The sequence below is a fragment of the Aspergillus aculeatus genome (genome assembly GCF_001890905.1).
Source record: "Aspergillus aculeatus ATCC 16872 unplaced genomic scaffold ASPACscaffold_10, whole genome shotgun sequence".
Lineage (NCBI taxonomy): Eukaryota > Fungi > Ascomycota > Eurotiomycetes > Eurotiales > Aspergillaceae > Aspergillus > Aspergillus aculeatus.
In genome coordinates, this window is record NW_017962985.1 from 611,867 (window position 1) to 626,950 (window position 15,084).

The following is a 15,084-nucleotide window of genomic DNA, read 5'->3' on the forward strand; positions in this document are numbered from 1 at the left end:
CGCATTCATCGGGTCCGCCGCGAAAGTGTTAGATTATTGACTACCTGCTCAGCCTGTCAATTGCCCCCTTTTCTCGGTCTCGAATATCTGTCATTCACTTCCGCTAGTCTCTCATCATGGCGAAGAAGGCATTGCCCAAGGATCAGATCGTGAAGCTGATCGTGGGAGCTGGCCAGGCCAGCCCCAGTCCCCCCGTCGGTCCGGCCCTGGGTAGTAAGGGTGTGAAGAGTATGGATTTCTGTAAGGTGAGTTCGATGTCCACACTGGATCGATTACAATAAGATTTTTCTTTTTTCTCCCCATTAGTCTACCGGCTGCATTTCTTGGGGAAACGGATACCAGAGCCCGAAAGAAAGAGTACACATGGCTCACGGCAACCACTGTATAGGAGTTCAACGCCCGCACTGCGCACATCAACACCGGTGTCCCTATCCCGGCCCTCGTCACCGTCCGTCCCGACCGTTCGTTCCTGTTTGACCTCCGGACCCCGACTACGACCTATCTGCTCCTGCAAGCCGCCAACGTCGAGCCGCGCAAGAACCGCATCCGCGGGGCCCAGAACCCCGGCCACGAGATTGTGGGCAAGGTCTCTCTCAAGCACATCTACGAAATCGCCAAGATCAAGCACACCGAGACGCGACTGTCCGGTCTGAGTCTGCAGGGCATGTGCAAGAGTGTCATCGCCCAGGCCAAGTCGATTGGAGTGGAGGTGGTGCCGTGAACGGCGGACGAGGGGGAAGTCGACTGTATTGTATATGGGATCCTTGCTACCGGGCGATTACTGCTGCTAGCTGTCTGGGATTGATGATCATGGCGTTCTTGGGGGACTGGGTCTGTTGTCATTTGTATTAATAGGCATTGCATGTGATATAGAAAGCGTTGGCTGGTGCCTGAAGCGTTCTACACAAACAACCTCGATCCTGCTTCGCAAACCGTAAGAGTCCATTGAGTGGGTGGCAGGGTCAGCGAGTTAGCTACTCTGGACTGGTAAGAGACCGTCTATGCTCGCCGATGTTGCAGGTCTAGTAGGGCATCGGTCTTGGCTCAAGCAAAGCGACTCCTCCGTGTCACCCGCACGGGCTGCTACTGTCACTATGCCAAGCTCTTTCCGCCGTCCATCGTGCGACCTGAGGGCGGAAGAGGAGACAGCAGGAGGCGAGAGTGCGAGTCGCAAGGAGCCAAGAGGCGGACAATGCCTGCACCAAGTGTGATAAGGCATGAAACGGTCATCCACCATTTCTGCCGAGCCAGGCCAAGACAAGGAAGGTACGCAAAGTGTAGCAATCCCGTCGACGATCATCGCGATCACCTAGGATACAGCGAGCGGACTTGGTCACTTTGAGGGTCGCAAAAGGAGGCAGTGCAAGTTGTTCCAGGCTGGGCTAAACCACTTGGGCTTGGCAAGGGCGGAAATAGCCCTTGTACGTTGCTTTGCATGCAAGTTTGGTGATAATGCGATGCTTGGCATTCTACAAGGGGGGGTTGCGGAGATGCGTCAGAGTGAGTCGATCACATTCCTCTGCCTCTATTTCCGGCGGCGTTGCAGCTCCTTTGTTCTCCGCATTTTCTGGTTTGACATAATCTGGGCGGCGATCGCACTCGAATCGTCGCTGAGTAGTAGACTGGTCTTGTTACCGCTTAAAAGGGTTGGACTGCTGATTGGGATCAAGGGAGTAGACCTGTTTATCATAGTGCCTTGATTCGGAAAGGCCAAGCATGGTCGGATATTGACATGTTCAGGTTCTGAGGTCTATCCAGAGGATGCTGGTGTTGCAGCAACTCGAATCAGTCTTGTTGATGTTTGATTAAGAGTAAGAGTAATGAGAGGGCTCACAGCGTAATGGCAGAAATCCACTTCGCTCAGCCTTATCGCATTCTGCCAAAGTTTTGATGGTTGATGCATCCTGGTCATCGACTGGAGGATAGATTGGGATATTATAGCCTAAAAGGATCCGCAACGACAGGGTTTGCTGGTGATTCTCCCTGTCGACGCGGACAAATCAATGCCGGCCTTGCCTCAAGGCTGCCGGTGAGCAGCAGCAGCAGCAGCATCCCCGCTCCGAATTCATCGAATTTCTATCTTCCCTTTTTTAGCTGGCGTTCCGTGCTGTCGTCATTGTTACAGAGATTTCAACACAGAAATGTTCAGACATTAATGTTTCTTAAAACGTATAGCGATGAATAGCGATGAATATCAGTATCAAGCATGAATCGTCTACACATACAATATGCCTCCTTCCGGGTGACTCATGATCCCAGCTAGGGCTGCCAGTTCAAGCTCTGACATGGGATCTTTTATGGACTCATAGATAGTAGTTAGATACATAAGTAGTACGATGGATACGGAGCAGTGGGGACGGCTTAATATGGTTCATTCCGGCGGGGTGGACCGGTCAAATAATAATGTGCATGGCAGGGAAGGGGCTGGTTTTAAGTCCACGCCAGTCAAGATCCAGAAGAATCTAGCGGGGTACGTACGCAGACTACTCCGTAACAGTAGACTACCATCAACCGGCAACTCGGCACCAGTCATTAACAATCATGATAACAATGATGATTGGAACCATTAGCAGCTGACTGCCAACTCCGGCCAGATGACACTTTCCTTGCCCTTCCTCTCTGATAACAAGATGATGTCGACATCCCAGAGTTCATCCGGTGACCCCCAAGAATCGATCGATTTAATGGTTCTCTCCGCAGAATCCCGAACCCAGAGCCGGTCTTGGTCTGGTCTGGTCGGTCTCTCCATGGCCAATCTTCTCCGCACGGGGTCGCTGATCGTGTTCCAAGTTGCGATGAGGATGATGGAGATAGAGAGAATTAACTATTTAGAGAAGTTGGTGAACCGTGCATGCAGGCGCAATTCATCCCCCCCCCCCTCTACTCTCATAATAGATTCCCCCTTTGGGAACCCCAGGATTAGAACCGGAACCGGCTGGAGAGGAAGAAATTCCCGGGCAACTTGCCCATTGCAGCCAAAATAGCTTTTCCAACTCCATCCATCTTGAGGAATATCATCGGTCGTTAGCTTGACGATATTGAGTCGCCCTAGAGAGTAGAATCAAGTCATCTTCAAGTGAGGAACTAGAGACGAACCAGGTACATTAAGTAGTAGTTGAAAGCAGACGAAGTCAGTGCCGCCGCCGCTATTGCCGCCGCCCGGCTGGATTTCCTTCGCCGAACGGCTGCTTCTCTTTCTGACTTTCTGACTTTCTCTTCCTCTTCTCTCTTTTAGGCTCTCTAGTCTGGTCTCTGTTTCTTGTCTCGCTCTGTCTTCTCTCCTCTCTCCCTCTCTCTCCCTCTCTCCCTCCCTCTTCCAATCTCTCCATCTTCTAGCCCGGTGGAACCTCCTCCCCCCGTCTCATTCCTGTCGCTGCCTTTCCCCTTCTTCCCTCTTCAAACCAACCCTCCTCCCCTCTCCGTTTCCTACTTCCAGACCCTCTCTCCACTTCCCACCTTCCCCTCCTCCTCCTCCTCCTCCTCCTCTTTTTTCTTCTCTTTCTCCCCAAACTCACTCCTCTTTGAGCTTCTCCTCATTTTTCTACTTCCTCTCAATCTGTCACAGGGTCACTCTCGGATCATAATACCTGTGGTTGTTGAGTGGGATAAATTTCCCTCATCCTTTCCATCTCCTGTCCAGCGTCCAAAGTTCTTGGGGTGAAAGTGGTGACCGTTTCTGGACAAAAGATTTGCTCCGTTGTCGTGCATGGGAAATCCTCCGTGCAACTCCCCCGTTCTGTCCTACTCGCCCGCCTTTCACAGCAGCCCGCTGATCGCAAGATTGTTTCATTTTTGAATTTCCGATTTATTTAATTAGTTCTGTGGTGGTTACCAATCGCGGTGGTCAAGGGATCCCACAGGCATCAACCGTGGAGGGGCATGCGTCCCACAGCGTGGTCTTGAGCCGAGTATGACGTCTGAAGCGACCGATTTTGCCCAAGCGAGCAATCCCAGCGACCCTGGTAAGCTACTCTCCCACTCGCGGCCAAACAACCTCCCCACCTTCCAACCACCCTCCTAATGCCATTTTGCTCTCATTTTTAGCACCCCGCTCTCCCCAATCTTCCAGCCAGATGGCCTCTGGTCCAAACATGGCTTCGGGGGATGTCAACCCCAGCCTCAGTTCTCAATCCGGGCAGGTCCGGTTCTCTACGGTAACGGAGGAAATCGAGCCTACCGATCCGTCGTCTTCCGTCAAGTCTTCCGGAGCAGAGTCGATCAAGGATACGCAGCATGAGGAGGAACTGCGGTCGCTAGCTGCCAGCTTGCAGCGGTCCCAATTGCAGGAGAATCGATTGCGGCAGTTCTCTTACGATCCCATCTCGTTGCCATCATCTAGAGTATGTATTCTCGATTCCTGAGCGGTGATAGGTGCTTGGGGTCATGCAGCATACAGCAAAGAACATTCCATTTCCATGGATTGCTGTCTCCTCGCATCGAGCCTGCATAGCCATTCCAGACCTGGCCAGAAGCTGACAGGCATCCTTCCTTACAGGTTGCCTCCCGGGAATCGAGCGACCGCAGTGCACGCGAAGCGAATGGATCGGGCTTCCCCTCGCCCCGAGGTTCCCCACCAGTGTCCGCCATGCAATCACCCCCGCTGACGCCCGCAGCCACACATTCACGGGAATCCAAGTCGATTGATACTTCTTCCACATCCAACACCACCGATCGGGCCGGTAACGCCGCCCAGTCCACCCATATGACTCCCGCAACCTCCCCTCCAGCCAGCGCTGCCGCACAACATAAGGCTCCTCAAAGCGCCCCCTCCTCCCGTCCATCATCGACCGATCAACTGTCGAAGCAGAACCAAGTGGCACAGACCTCTTCTCATCCGAACCACGGCGCGCGGCATCGAGCGCAGTTCTTTATCGGTCCCACTGACGGATCCCAGGAAGAAAGCCCACCAGCCACCCCTCGCGGTGATCCCGAGAGCTATACCCCTCCGGGTGCGATCACGCCGGTGGGTGAGCCGAATGACCCGTATGCTCGTAGCAAGCGTCCTCCGCAACCGAAGAACCTTGCCCAACTTGACCAGCGCTTCATCTTCGGCAGCCGGGATTCCAAGCGTCGCACCACAACGTCGGCCTTCTCACGCCCATTGAGCCCTCGTTCTTCCAGTGCCACAGATCTCCGGTCCAGTGAAAAACGCGGTGGCTTCTTCAATTCCAAGCGAGAACCACGACAGCCGGACGCCGAGGGAAAGACCCATGGCCATATGTCAGAGTTGAAGCGCTTCTTCAAGCGGACCCACAACAAACACAAGCGAGGTGATTCACCGTCGTCGATCCCATTCAAGAAATCGAGTCGAACCTCGGGCAAGGGCGGCCCATTCCACGCGGCAGCCGACAGTGTCCCCTTCGCAGACGATCATGGTCTTAACTCGAAGTATGGAAAGTTGGGCAAGGTGCTGGGGTCGGGAGCCGGAGGCTCGGTTCGATTGCTTAAGAGGAATAGTGATGGGGTGACTTTTGCGGTAAAGCAATTTCGAGACCGTCATTCATGGGAAACTATGAAGGAATACTCCAAGAAGGTGACTGCGGAATTTTGCATTGGGTCTACCCTCCACCATGGCAATATCATCGAGACGCTGGACATTATCCAGGAAGGAAGCCATTGGTATGAAGTCATGGAATATGCGCCCTTTGATCTGTTTGCCATCGTCATGACAGGAAAGATGGTCAAGGAGGAGATTGCTTGCTCTTTCAAGCAGATCCTCAGTGGAGTCGCCTACTTGCACGGAATGGGCCTGGCCCACCGTGATCTGAAGTTAGACAACGTGGTCGTCAATGAGCATGGCATCATGAAGCTTATTGATTTCGGAAGCGCTGTGGTGTTCCGATATCCTTTTGAGAATGATATCGTCCTCTCTTCTGGTAGGTTTGGTTCTGACGTGCTTTGAAAGTCCCATGCTCACAGGGTCTGTTAGGAATCGTTGGCTCGGATCCATATCTCGCCCCCGAAGTATACGACGAGAAGAAGTATGACCCTCGCCCGACTGATATTTGGTCCCTGGCCATCATCTTCTGCTGCATGACTTTGCGCCGATTCCCTTGGAAACAGCCCCGTGTCAGCGATAACTCGTACCGACTGTTCGTTTCCACGCCAACTCCTGGAACTCCGGTGCCTGAGGTCGACCCGAAACGCCACCGGGCCGTCAAGTCATCCCCTGATCTTATCACCGCTGCCCAAGAAGGCAAACCCGCCCAGCCCAGTATCAATACTGACGTCGCTGGACAATCTTCCCAAGCGAACGGGCAGCAAGCTCAACAGCCTGCTGCTGCCGGTGAAGAAAACCAGCCGCCGAAAAGTCCTCAGGACAAGCCGCTGGTCACCAAAGCACCTACGGATAGCAAGAATGCTAATGCTACTACTCACAAGCCTTCCCGTACCACGAGCAAGGAGGCCCCTCCACTTCCGGCGAACGCCCAGGCGGCGGCTCAGCGACAGGAAGTCATTAAGGGGCCCTGGCGCCTTCTCCGGCTCCTACCCCGCGAGAGCCGGTACATTGTTGGCCGGATGCTCAAGGTGTCGGTGAAGGAGCGCGCTACACTGGATGATGTCTTGACTGATGAGTGGGTGCGCAACATCAAGGCGTGTCGGCAGGAGTTGACTGGCGAGGTCATCCATGCTCCAGGCCACACCCATGTCTTGGAACCCCCTTCGGCCAGTGTGCCAGTTCCCAGCAAGGCCAAATGATCTCTTAAGTGATCTATATCTATTCCCACTGTATAATTTTTATTTTTCCCATTTCCTTTACCTTTCTCTCTTTTTGTCAGAGCAAAAGGGTGTTTACGTCCCACATGTCTTATAATCTTCCTCGTCCGGACTACACTACCTCTTCCCTGTCTTCTTCGATTCTTCTGTTTTACATTGATTCCCTTCGACTAGGATGGTGGTCTCGGTGACCTGACACCATCCGGTCGATTGTTTTTTGTGCTTCATGGCGGGGCTCCTGTGCAGTGAGATATAATTGCGTGATCGATGGGATTCTGTGCTCATGGCTCTCTCCGCGTTGAAAAGAGGGTCTGGAGGTTGCCTTGTGCTGTTGTTTCTTGTTTTCTTTTCAATTTAGGCGTTGCGGTCACTGTCCGTGGAACGGAGCTGCTTTAGGCAATCATTCTTCCCTATAGAGGGTCAGCTGCTAGAAATCTTCCTTGTGCCTTGTGCTGTGACAGAGCCTTTTTCTCAGATTGTTTTCATCCTGCAAGGTTTCGCTTGTGTTGAAGAGCAGTTATAGGCATAGTAAATATTATCAATGATCAATGAGAGCATAACCATGCGGAGTTGGGGCTTGACGTAAGGCGGAGATTGCGGAGTTTAGCCCGATAATCGGAGGTTGTCGATCCGCCGAGAGAAGTCGGCGGACGACTTCCCGGCCAGAACTTGCACACCACTACCACCACCACTCAACAATTGTCTCAACCGTGTAATTGGGAGGGACGAACATAGTTGCTTGCAGGGTCGCCACAATTTACTCTGGGTATATCGGTTGAAAATTTCTGGCCAGACCGCCGACTTCCTTCCCAGACCCCAGCACCATGGCTACAGCGCAGGAACCCGAGCCATTGGTCTCGCTGTGGACGAGATCATTGATCGTATGCTTTCCCTGCCCGGGTGCTGATTCTTCAACTAATGCCATGTCTTGTGTTCCAGTCCGGAGCCATCGCCGGCCTGACGGTCGACTGCTCACTGTACCCCCTTGACACGATCAAAACCCGCCTCCAGAAAGCGCGCACCGCGACGCCGGCCAGCACCGCCGCCGCCGCCCCGGCGGTCTCCCTCCGCCAAACCATCCGCGGCATCTATGCCGGTCTCCCCTCGGTGCTCTTCGGGTCCGCCCCCTCGGCCGCCTCGTTCTTTATCGTGTACGATGGGGTGAAACGCCTGCTCCTCGAGCAGCCTACAGCAAACTCCGCCCCCGCCCCGTCCCCGTCCCGCACCCACATCCTCCTAACACACTCCCTCGCCTCCTCGATGGGCGAGATCGCCGCCTGCGCCGTCCGCGTCCCCACGGAGGTGATTAAGCAACGCGCCCAGGCAGGCCTCTTTGGCGGCTCCAGCGCCGCGGCGCTCAAGGACATCCTAGCGCTGCGGCACGCGCCGGGCGCGGGCTACGGGTCGGTGGTGCGGGAACTCTACCGGGGCGCGGGGATCACGATCGCGCGCGAGATCCCGTTCACCGTGCTGCAGTTCACGATGTGGGAGAGCATGAAGGACGGGTACGCGAAGCGGAAGGGGTTGGAGATGGTCCCCGCGAGCACGAGCGCGATGTTTGGTAGCGTGGCGGGCGCCATTGCGGCGGGGTTGACGACGCCGTTGGATGTGGTTAAGACGCGGGTGATGTTGGCGAGACGGTCTTCCGGGGAGGGGAAGGTGCGGGTGAGGGAGGTGGTGCAGGAGATTGCGAGGGAAGGCGGCGGGGCGGCGTTTTGGAGGGGCATTGGGCCCCGCGTGGCGTGGATTGGGATCGGCGGGGCGGTGTTCTTGGGGAGTTATCAGTGGGCGTGGAATGGGTTGGAGGGGGGGAGGAAGCAGCGGGTAAGGGAGGGGGATGCTTTGTAGGTTTTTTTGTGGGTGTATAGTTGGGTTGGGTGTGTAGAATTATCATATAGATAGATGGGTATTAGACTGGTTAGATGTATATTTTATTTCCTTGAGTACAGGATGCATCCATGAAAACCTACAAAGATGGTAACTCAGGATGATTCTCCCGCAACATCCACTGGAGTTCCTGCGTCTGCTCCTCCGTGAGCATCTCCTCCATCTTCGTCCGCGTGAGGAACTCGTGGTCCTCCATCTCGAACCCAGGCATGACTGTCTGGGGGGTATTGTCAGCTCAACTCACCCTTATACCTTGACACTGCTAACCCCAGCATCCAGAGGAAAAGAAAAAACGAACCTCACTAATCAACATTCCCTCAAACCCATTCCCATGATCACTCTCGATGTCCCGTGTTTCCAAGAAACACCCCTTCCACACCCCCCCCTCAACCACCCACTGCATCCGCTCCCCGTGCTGCGTGTCCATACCTACCACGAAGGTTTCAACGGTAGCCTGGCCTTTGCCTTTGCTTCTCCCTCTCCCTCTCCCTTCCCCATTCGCCTCATCCTCATCCTCATCCCCAGTGACCGGTGCATCCTCCCGCAACAGAACGTATCGTCCCCGTCCCCGATGCAGCGAATGCACGGTCCGCCCCTTGTTGCGGTGGAAGACGCCCACCGCGGAGGAGGGGGCGAGGAGGTAGGTGATTGTTGTGCTGAGGGAGCGGGTGCCGTGCTTTTGGGGGCTGGAGGAGGACGAGGAGGAGGAGGGCTCTGCCCACGGGGTGGGGAGGGTGAGTGGGTGGCGGTCGGTTTGGTGGAAGTAGCCGCCTTCGGGGTGGGGGTGGAGGGGGTATGGGAGGGGGTTTGGGGGGGTTTTGGGGGGAGGGTTTGGTTATAGGGATTGGGATTGGGATTAGGATGAGGATGGTTGTTGTTGGGGTTGTGGTTGTGGTTGTGGTTGTGGTTGTGGTTGTGGTTGTGGTTGTGGTTGGGGGTGGGCATTGTGTTATTGTGGAGGTGGTGGTTTGTATGCTGTGGTTGTGGGAAGTGTGGTTGTAAGGATATTAGTTGTAGAAAGTATGGTGGTTGGAGATATGGTAGTATGAGATATAGTAGTCTGAGATATGGTAATAGAGGTGGCTATCCTGTGGTAGAGTGGATGTTATTGTTTTGAGAGACTGTCCATCTTGTACTTGTAGTAGATCTTATACTTGTACTAACTATACTAAGCTTATAGCAAGGGGCGGATCAGAACGTGGCATCAGGATGATATCAGGGTTGTTGTGGGGCTGCAAGATGCGATGCATGGCTTGCGGGGTACTTGGTATGAAGATGCGGGCATACGGCAGGTACTATGTGCAGTATAACTATCTCTCGGGGATCTGTTCACTCAGTATGGAGAAAAGCCGCAGTGATGTATGTCGACTCTAGTGTTGTTTGGACCAATGAGTTGTTATTGGGACAGTTGACAGTGCACTCACTTTATATCGCAGGCTCCTGATGTGATTAGTGCTTGTGATTGGCTATTGTCGAGGTTATGAATTGTTGAGCACATGAGCTGGAGGATGTAACCGAGAGATTATTTCATCGAGGGTGGGTAGGCAGCGTAGGGCACTGACTTAAAACTTGGTATGAATACTGTGGGCTCAAGGTCACGCTACTTAGTACTGTATACTTGAGTACTCGTATATGGGGCAGCTGCAGCTGCCAGTCCACCAGTTGCCGACCCGCCGGCGGTTGGATTTCCTCGTCTCGTCATCCCATCATTCCACCTTCTCCGGCTCCGTTTCTCTCCATCTCCATCTCCCCGACTTCTCCAATCCTCCTACCTTTCTTTCTCTTCAATAGCATTTGCGCTTCTCCCTGTCACCTACTGACCAATATACCATCTCTCGTCTAAGACAGTCGCCCCCCGATGAATTCCCCAGCCCTGACCCTCGAGTGATCGTCTCTCCGCATCCTGCATCGACCTCCGCATTTCCTCGTTATCCTGCTCTTCTCCGCCTTCACCCTGCTGCATGGCGAGGAAACTCAGCCACCAGAGGGTCACATATGGTCTGTCTCCTCCTCTTGACTTGTTCCTCAATAACCGCTGCCTCCCCCATACCACCCTTGAATTCTGATTATCTTCACCCCCCGCTTATCCGACACTCCCTGGCATACGTCTGCATTCCCCAGATTGCAGATCCCAACTAACCACCATCCCCGCTCTATAGTGCTCCCTCTGCCTGACGCACCCGGTGGCCATCGCCTAGGTGTTAATGGCCTGGCAGTCGACCCCGACGAATCCATCCTGTAAGCACCACTACCTGCGTCGCTCGGATCGCTCGGTTGCCTAATACCGCTTGCGCCCGGCGCAACCCTCTTGACACCGCCACAACACTAATACCACCGGTCGCACCAGTTACTCCGCAGGTCGCGACGGCGTCGTCTGCTCATGGGATCTCAACTTCTCGCTCACCGACTCTTCCAAGCCCGGCAAAACCACCTTTCGCAACCAGGTCCAGGCGCACAGCCATTGGATCAACGACATCGTGCTGACCAAGAATAACTCCGCGCTAGTCTCGGCCTCGTCAGACACCACCGTCCGACTCTGGCGCCCTCACTCCGAGTCCACCGAGGTGCCGGCTCCCATCGGCAAACACGCAGACTATGTCAAGGCCCTGGCCACCCCCGGAAACCACTCGTCGTGGGTCGCGTCGGGCGGCCTGGACCACAAGCTCTACCTGTGGGATCTGAACGGTGGCGGCGAGGTGCTGGGGATCGATGCGTCCGGGGATGATCGCACGGCCAAGGGCTCCGTTTATGCTTTGGGCGCGGTCTCCTCCGTCCTGGCGAGCGGCGGTCCGGAAAACGTGGTTCGCGTGTGGGATCCGAAATCCGGAAAGCTTATCACCAAGTTTGTCGGTCATACAGATAACATCCGCGATATCTTGATCAATCGCGATGGTGACACCATCATGACCGCCTCGTCCGACCAGACCATCAAGATCTGGTCCCTTACCGCGGGAAGATGCATGCATACCTTGACCATGCATAATGACAGCGTCTGGTCGCTGTATTCGAACCACCCGCAACTGTCGGTATTCTATTCCAGTGACCGGTCCGGTCTCGTCGCCAAAACAGACACCCGGAATTCTCCGGACATTGAGCAGGGCACGTGCGTGGCGGCTCTGCAAGAGCACGAGGGCGTCGTCAACGTTGTAGCCGCGGGCGATTACATTTGGACGGCAACCCCTAAGTCGAGTATTCATCGCTGGCGGGATGTAGACACCACAGCTGAGATCGAGCCCCCTGCGCGAGACCGCAATGTGCAGACTCAGGCGCCTACGTCTGCGCCATCAGACGGCCGGCCCAAGATGATCCCATATGAATCGGTTCTGTTGCTGTCGCCTACCTCCACCTTCCCTAATGCGCGCCCCCTAGACGATGAGACTCCACGCTCGGGGCCGACTTCACCCCGGCTCTTGTCTGGTCCTGACCTGGACGATGAATTGGGGTTGACGCTGCCTATACAGGCATTACCCGAGGAAACCATCGAAGGCCAACATGGCTTGATCAAATACTCCATGTTGAACGACCGGAAACGGACATTGACTCAGGACTCCGCTGGTGAAGTTGTTCTGTGGGATTTGCTCAAGGTATTATCGCCAGTTCTTCAATTGCGGTGACCGCTCTAACACACCACTAGTGTAAACCAATCCAATCCTTCGGCAAGAGACACATGGACGATGTCGCCTCCGAGATCAACACCACCGAGAGCATCGCTCACTGGTGTACTATCGACATTCGAACCGGGCGCCTTTCCGTGATTCTGGAGCCTGGCCGGTGTTTCGATGCTGAAGTGTATGCCGACGAGTCGGATCTGGCGGACCAGTCGCAATTTCGGGAGGACCAAAGGAGTAAGTCATTTCCCTTTCGCAGGGTTCCAGGTACTGACAATAATAGTCAATCTTGGAAAATGGATTCTGCGTTGGCTATTCGCACCTCTGGTGCAAGAGCACGTTCAGCGCGACGCCCAGTTTCGTGCTGCAATGGTAGCCAAGGCGGAAGAACTGGCTCGCTTGACCAGTACTGGCGCGTCAGCCCCGGTTGATATCCCATCGGCAGATTCCTCGAGGCGGGCGCTGGGTTTGCAGTCGCCTCTAGACCCCTTCACAGCCACTTTTAGGTCTGGTTACGATTCGATCGGTAGCCCTACGACGCCCGGCGGGTTTGGCATCGGGTATGCCGGCAGCCCGGCGACTATGGGATCACCCATGTGGACTTCCAGTTACATCAATAATGCGAGTCATCTGGGCACCTCTCCTGGAGATTCAACGTCGGAATATCTCATGTCGCAGTCGCAGCAGAATGCGGACATGACCCGTGCCTCTTTCTCGGACCGCTCCAGCGACTACTTTTCATCGTCGCGAAACCAGGGCATGGGCTCGCTCGACGCCGACAAGGTGCCGACTACCCCAGGCGAACCGACCCCAACGGCTCTTCCGCAGTCTCCGGTCGAGCCCGACAAGGAGGAGCGGAAGCGCGGTGCGTCCTTGTTTGGGAAGAAGTTCCGCATGGATTTCCCTAAGAAGCTGGGGCGGACCTCCTCGGAGGTCAAACCCCAGGTCCCAGAGGAGAAGGTGGAGGAGTCGGATAAGTCGTCGATCAAGGAAGAGAAGGTGTTTGAGACTAACCTGGGAGGGTTCATTGAGCGAACGCGGCACGAGTATGAGGAGTTCATGTCTGCCAACCCTGGCCGGGAGTTGACGTCGGCGTTTACTCCGAGCCCAGACGACGAGACTCCGGTCCTCGACATTCCCCCGCGCACCGTGGTATTTATCCAAGAGGAATCGGGTGATACGGCTGTGGCGTCTGATCTGTACCGAGGGACGGTTGGCCGGATCAGCGAGGAGATTGACAAGCTGGAGAAGTCGATACCCATGTGGCTCGCCGAGCTGCTTTTGAAGGTACGCACTTAGCTAGTAGATGCCTGTCAGCGACTAACAACCCGCAGAACCAAGTGCCAGTGAAAGAGCCGGTCAAGATTGCTTTCACACTGAAGCCATACGATGATCTGTTGCCCCCCGTGGCCAAACCAGAGTACGTATCCTTTTTGGTCTTGTTCGAGCGAAGCTAATAAGAAAGGCCGCCCGGGAGCCCCAATGCCAACAACAATCGCCTCAACGCGAACCGCATGCTGCGCGCCAAGAAGATCCTGGCCTACGTGGCGGAGCGGATCGATCCTCCCAACCCCCACGAGCCGGAAGCGAATCCCATGAAAGCCGAGGAGTATCTGGAGCTGTATTGCCAGAAGATGGTACGTTTTCTTTCCCGGGTGTCATCGCATCGACATTGCTAACGTGCGCAGCCCATCCCCCCGAACATGACTCTGGCGACGATCCGGGCGCACATCTGGCGATCCTCGGGCGACATGGTCCTGTACTACAAGGCCAACGGGAAGAAGGAGATCCGCATGCCGGCGCCCGAGGAGGAGAAGGAGACTGGGCCTGGGTTTGGGATGGCGCTGAATGGCGAGGCGGGCAGTGCGCCGCCGGCCAGCGCGCCGCCGGCCAGCATTCGGTCGCACGCGGCTTCGGGCTCGGCGGTCTCGGTCAGCAATGCTTAGGGGGGGGTGGAGGATTTCCTGTTTATAGTTGGTTGGGCTTATCTGATGATGGGCCGGTACATACACCTGTGGATTTGCGATACCAAGATATTGTGCGATCTGCGTAGCGAATTGATTTTGATGTTGTGTGTGTTGGATTATAAACATAAAGTACTCGTGACTCGTAGTTGTGACACTGTATAGGAAGTTATAGAATGCAGCGATAAACAATGCCAAGAGCGGCAATCTTATCATATCAAATCATACCGTATCAACTTCGCCCTTCCGCTCTTCCGTCATGCTCCCCATCAACATCTTGAGTGTTTGGTTCCTCGGCCAGCCATGGCCATCTCCGGACTACTGCACCACAAGAAACCAACTGCAATAACCGTCTCGCAGTTTGTAAATTCCTTCCAGCGAATATGGCGCGACTCACGGATGCGTGGGGGCCAGCGAGCGCGGGATACCCGTTTCCCATCCCGACTAGGTGCGTTCTTCCTTAAACTACACCTTGAACGAAAGCACTAACAAAACACAGGCCTAGCCATCAGCGGCGGCGCCGACAGCATGGTGCTGGCGTACCTGTGCCGCGAATGGGAGAAATCCGCCCTGACATCCAGTAAAAGCGACACTCCCCGCGTCGAGGTGACGGTGACAGCCTTCATCGTGGACCACCGCGCGCGCGAGGAGAGCTCCCGCGAGGCCGCCACCGTCGCCTCCTGGCTTACAGACATGAACATCACCACGCACATCCTGCCGCTCGACTGGTCCAGCCTGACCACGAGTCCGCAAACCCTGCCCGCCTTCGAAACCCACGCCCGCCGCCTCCGCTTCCAAGCCCTGGGCCGCGCCTGCCGCGCCGCGCACATCGACGCCCTCCTGACGGGCCACCACCGCGACGACGCCGTCGAGACGACGCTGTGGCGGCTCTGCACGGGCGCGCGCGG

General features: G+C 55.4%; 5 protein-coding genes across 5 annotated transcripts; 4 read left to right on the forward strand and 1 right to left on the reverse strand.

Annotated features, from left to right (window-relative positions):
- Window positions 1-116: 116 nt before the first annotated feature.
- Window positions 117-721, forward strand: ASPACDRAFT_30530 (mitochondrial 54S ribosomal protein uL11m; the record flags this gene model as incomplete). Its single annotated transcript, XM_020199738.1, has 2 exons — window positions 117-245; window positions 389-721. 2 exons carry the CDS (start codon window positions 117-119, stop codon window positions 719-721), a joined length of 462 nt encoding a protein of 153 aa, XP_020055121.1.
- Window positions 722-3,617: 2,896 nt separating this feature from the next.
- On the forward strand, window positions 3,618-7,124 carry ASPACDRAFT_79585 (putative protein kinase). The gene is made up of 4 exons (XM_020205441.1): window positions 3,618-3,962; window positions 4,045-4,340; window positions 4,496-5,876; window positions 5,930-7,124. Exons 2-4 carry the CDS (start codon window positions 4,092-4,094, stop codon window positions 6,697-6,699), a joined length of 2,400 nt encoding a protein of 799 aa, XP_020055122.1. The 5' UTR covers window positions 3,618-3,962; window positions 4,045-4,091; the 3' UTR covers window positions 6,700-7,124.
- Window positions 7,125-7,397: 273 nt separating this feature from the next.
- On the forward strand, window positions 7,398-8,632 carry ASPACDRAFT_1871190 (putative mitochondrial carrier protein (Pet8)). Its single transcript, XM_020197967.1, has 2 exons — window positions 7,398-7,598; window positions 7,657-8,632. Exons 1-2 carry the CDS (start codon window positions 7,542-7,544, stop codon window positions 8,563-8,565), a joined length of 966 nt encoding a protein of 321 aa, XP_020055123.1. The 5' UTR covers window positions 7,398-7,541; the 3' UTR covers window positions 8,566-8,632.
- A 51-nt stretch (window positions 8,633-8,683) lies between these two features.
- ASPACDRAFT_1857281 (cupin domain-containing protein) lies at window positions 8,684-10,602 on the reverse strand (the record flags this gene model as incomplete). Its single annotated transcript, XM_020197535.1, has 3 exons — window positions 10,426-10,602; window positions 8,903-9,375; window positions 8,684-8,821 (listed from the first exon to the last, which is right to left on the reverse strand). The coding sequence occupies exons 1-3, from the start codon at window positions 10,565-10,567 to the stop codon at window positions 8,684-8,686; spliced, it is 753 nt and encodes a 250-aa protein (XP_020055124.1). The 5' UTR covers window positions 10,568-10,602.
- Window positions 10,283-14,290, forward strand: ASPACDRAFT_121429 (WD repeat protein). Its single transcript, XM_020196435.1, has 8 exons — window positions 10,283-10,602; window positions 10,764-10,842; window positions 10,952-12,188; window positions 12,239-12,449; window positions 12,496-13,499; window positions 13,547-13,632; window positions 13,678-13,849; window positions 13,901-14,290. The coding sequence occupies exons 1-8, from the start codon at window positions 10,566-10,568 to the stop codon at window positions 14,156-14,158; spliced, it is 3,084 nt and encodes a 1,027-aa protein (XP_020055125.1). The 5' UTR covers window positions 10,283-10,565; the 3' UTR covers window positions 14,159-14,290.
- Window positions 14,291-15,084: the final 794 nt, after the last annotated feature.

Bases quoted from the DNA above. Each gene is read 5' to 3' on its own strand.
- ASPACDRAFT_79585 (XM_020205441.1), top strand. From the start codon at position 4,092: ATGGCTTCGGGGGATGTCAACCCCAGCCTCAGTTCTCAATCCGGGCAG. The intron at 4,341-4,495 runs GTATGTATTCTC...CCTTCCTTACAG, and splicing joins TCTCGTTGCCATCATCTAGA to GTTGCCTCCCGGGAATCGAG. The intron at 5,877-5,929 runs GTAGGTTTGGTT...AGGGTCTGTTAG, and splicing joins TGATATCGTCCTCTCTTCTG to GAATCGTTGGCTCGGATCCA.
- ASPACDRAFT_1871190 (XM_020197967.1), top strand. From the start codon at position 7,542: ATGGCTACAGCGCAGGAACCCGAGCCATTGGTCTCGCTGTGGACGAGA. The intron at 7,599-7,656 runs GTATGCTTTCCC...CTTGTGTTCCAG, and splicing joins TGTGGACGAGATCATTGATC to TCCGGAGCCATCGCCGGCCT.
- ASPACDRAFT_121429 (XM_020196435.1), top strand. From the start codon at position 10,566: ATGGCGAGGAAACTCAGCCACCAGAGGGTCACATATG. The intron at 10,603-10,763 runs GTCTGTCTCCTC...CCCGCTCTATAG, and splicing joins CCACCAGAGGGTCACATATG to TGCTCCCTCTGCCTGACGCA. The intron at 13,500-13,546 runs GTACGCACTTAG...AACAACCCGCAG, and splicing joins TCGCCGAGCTGCTTTTGAAG to AACCAAGTGCCAGTGAAAGA.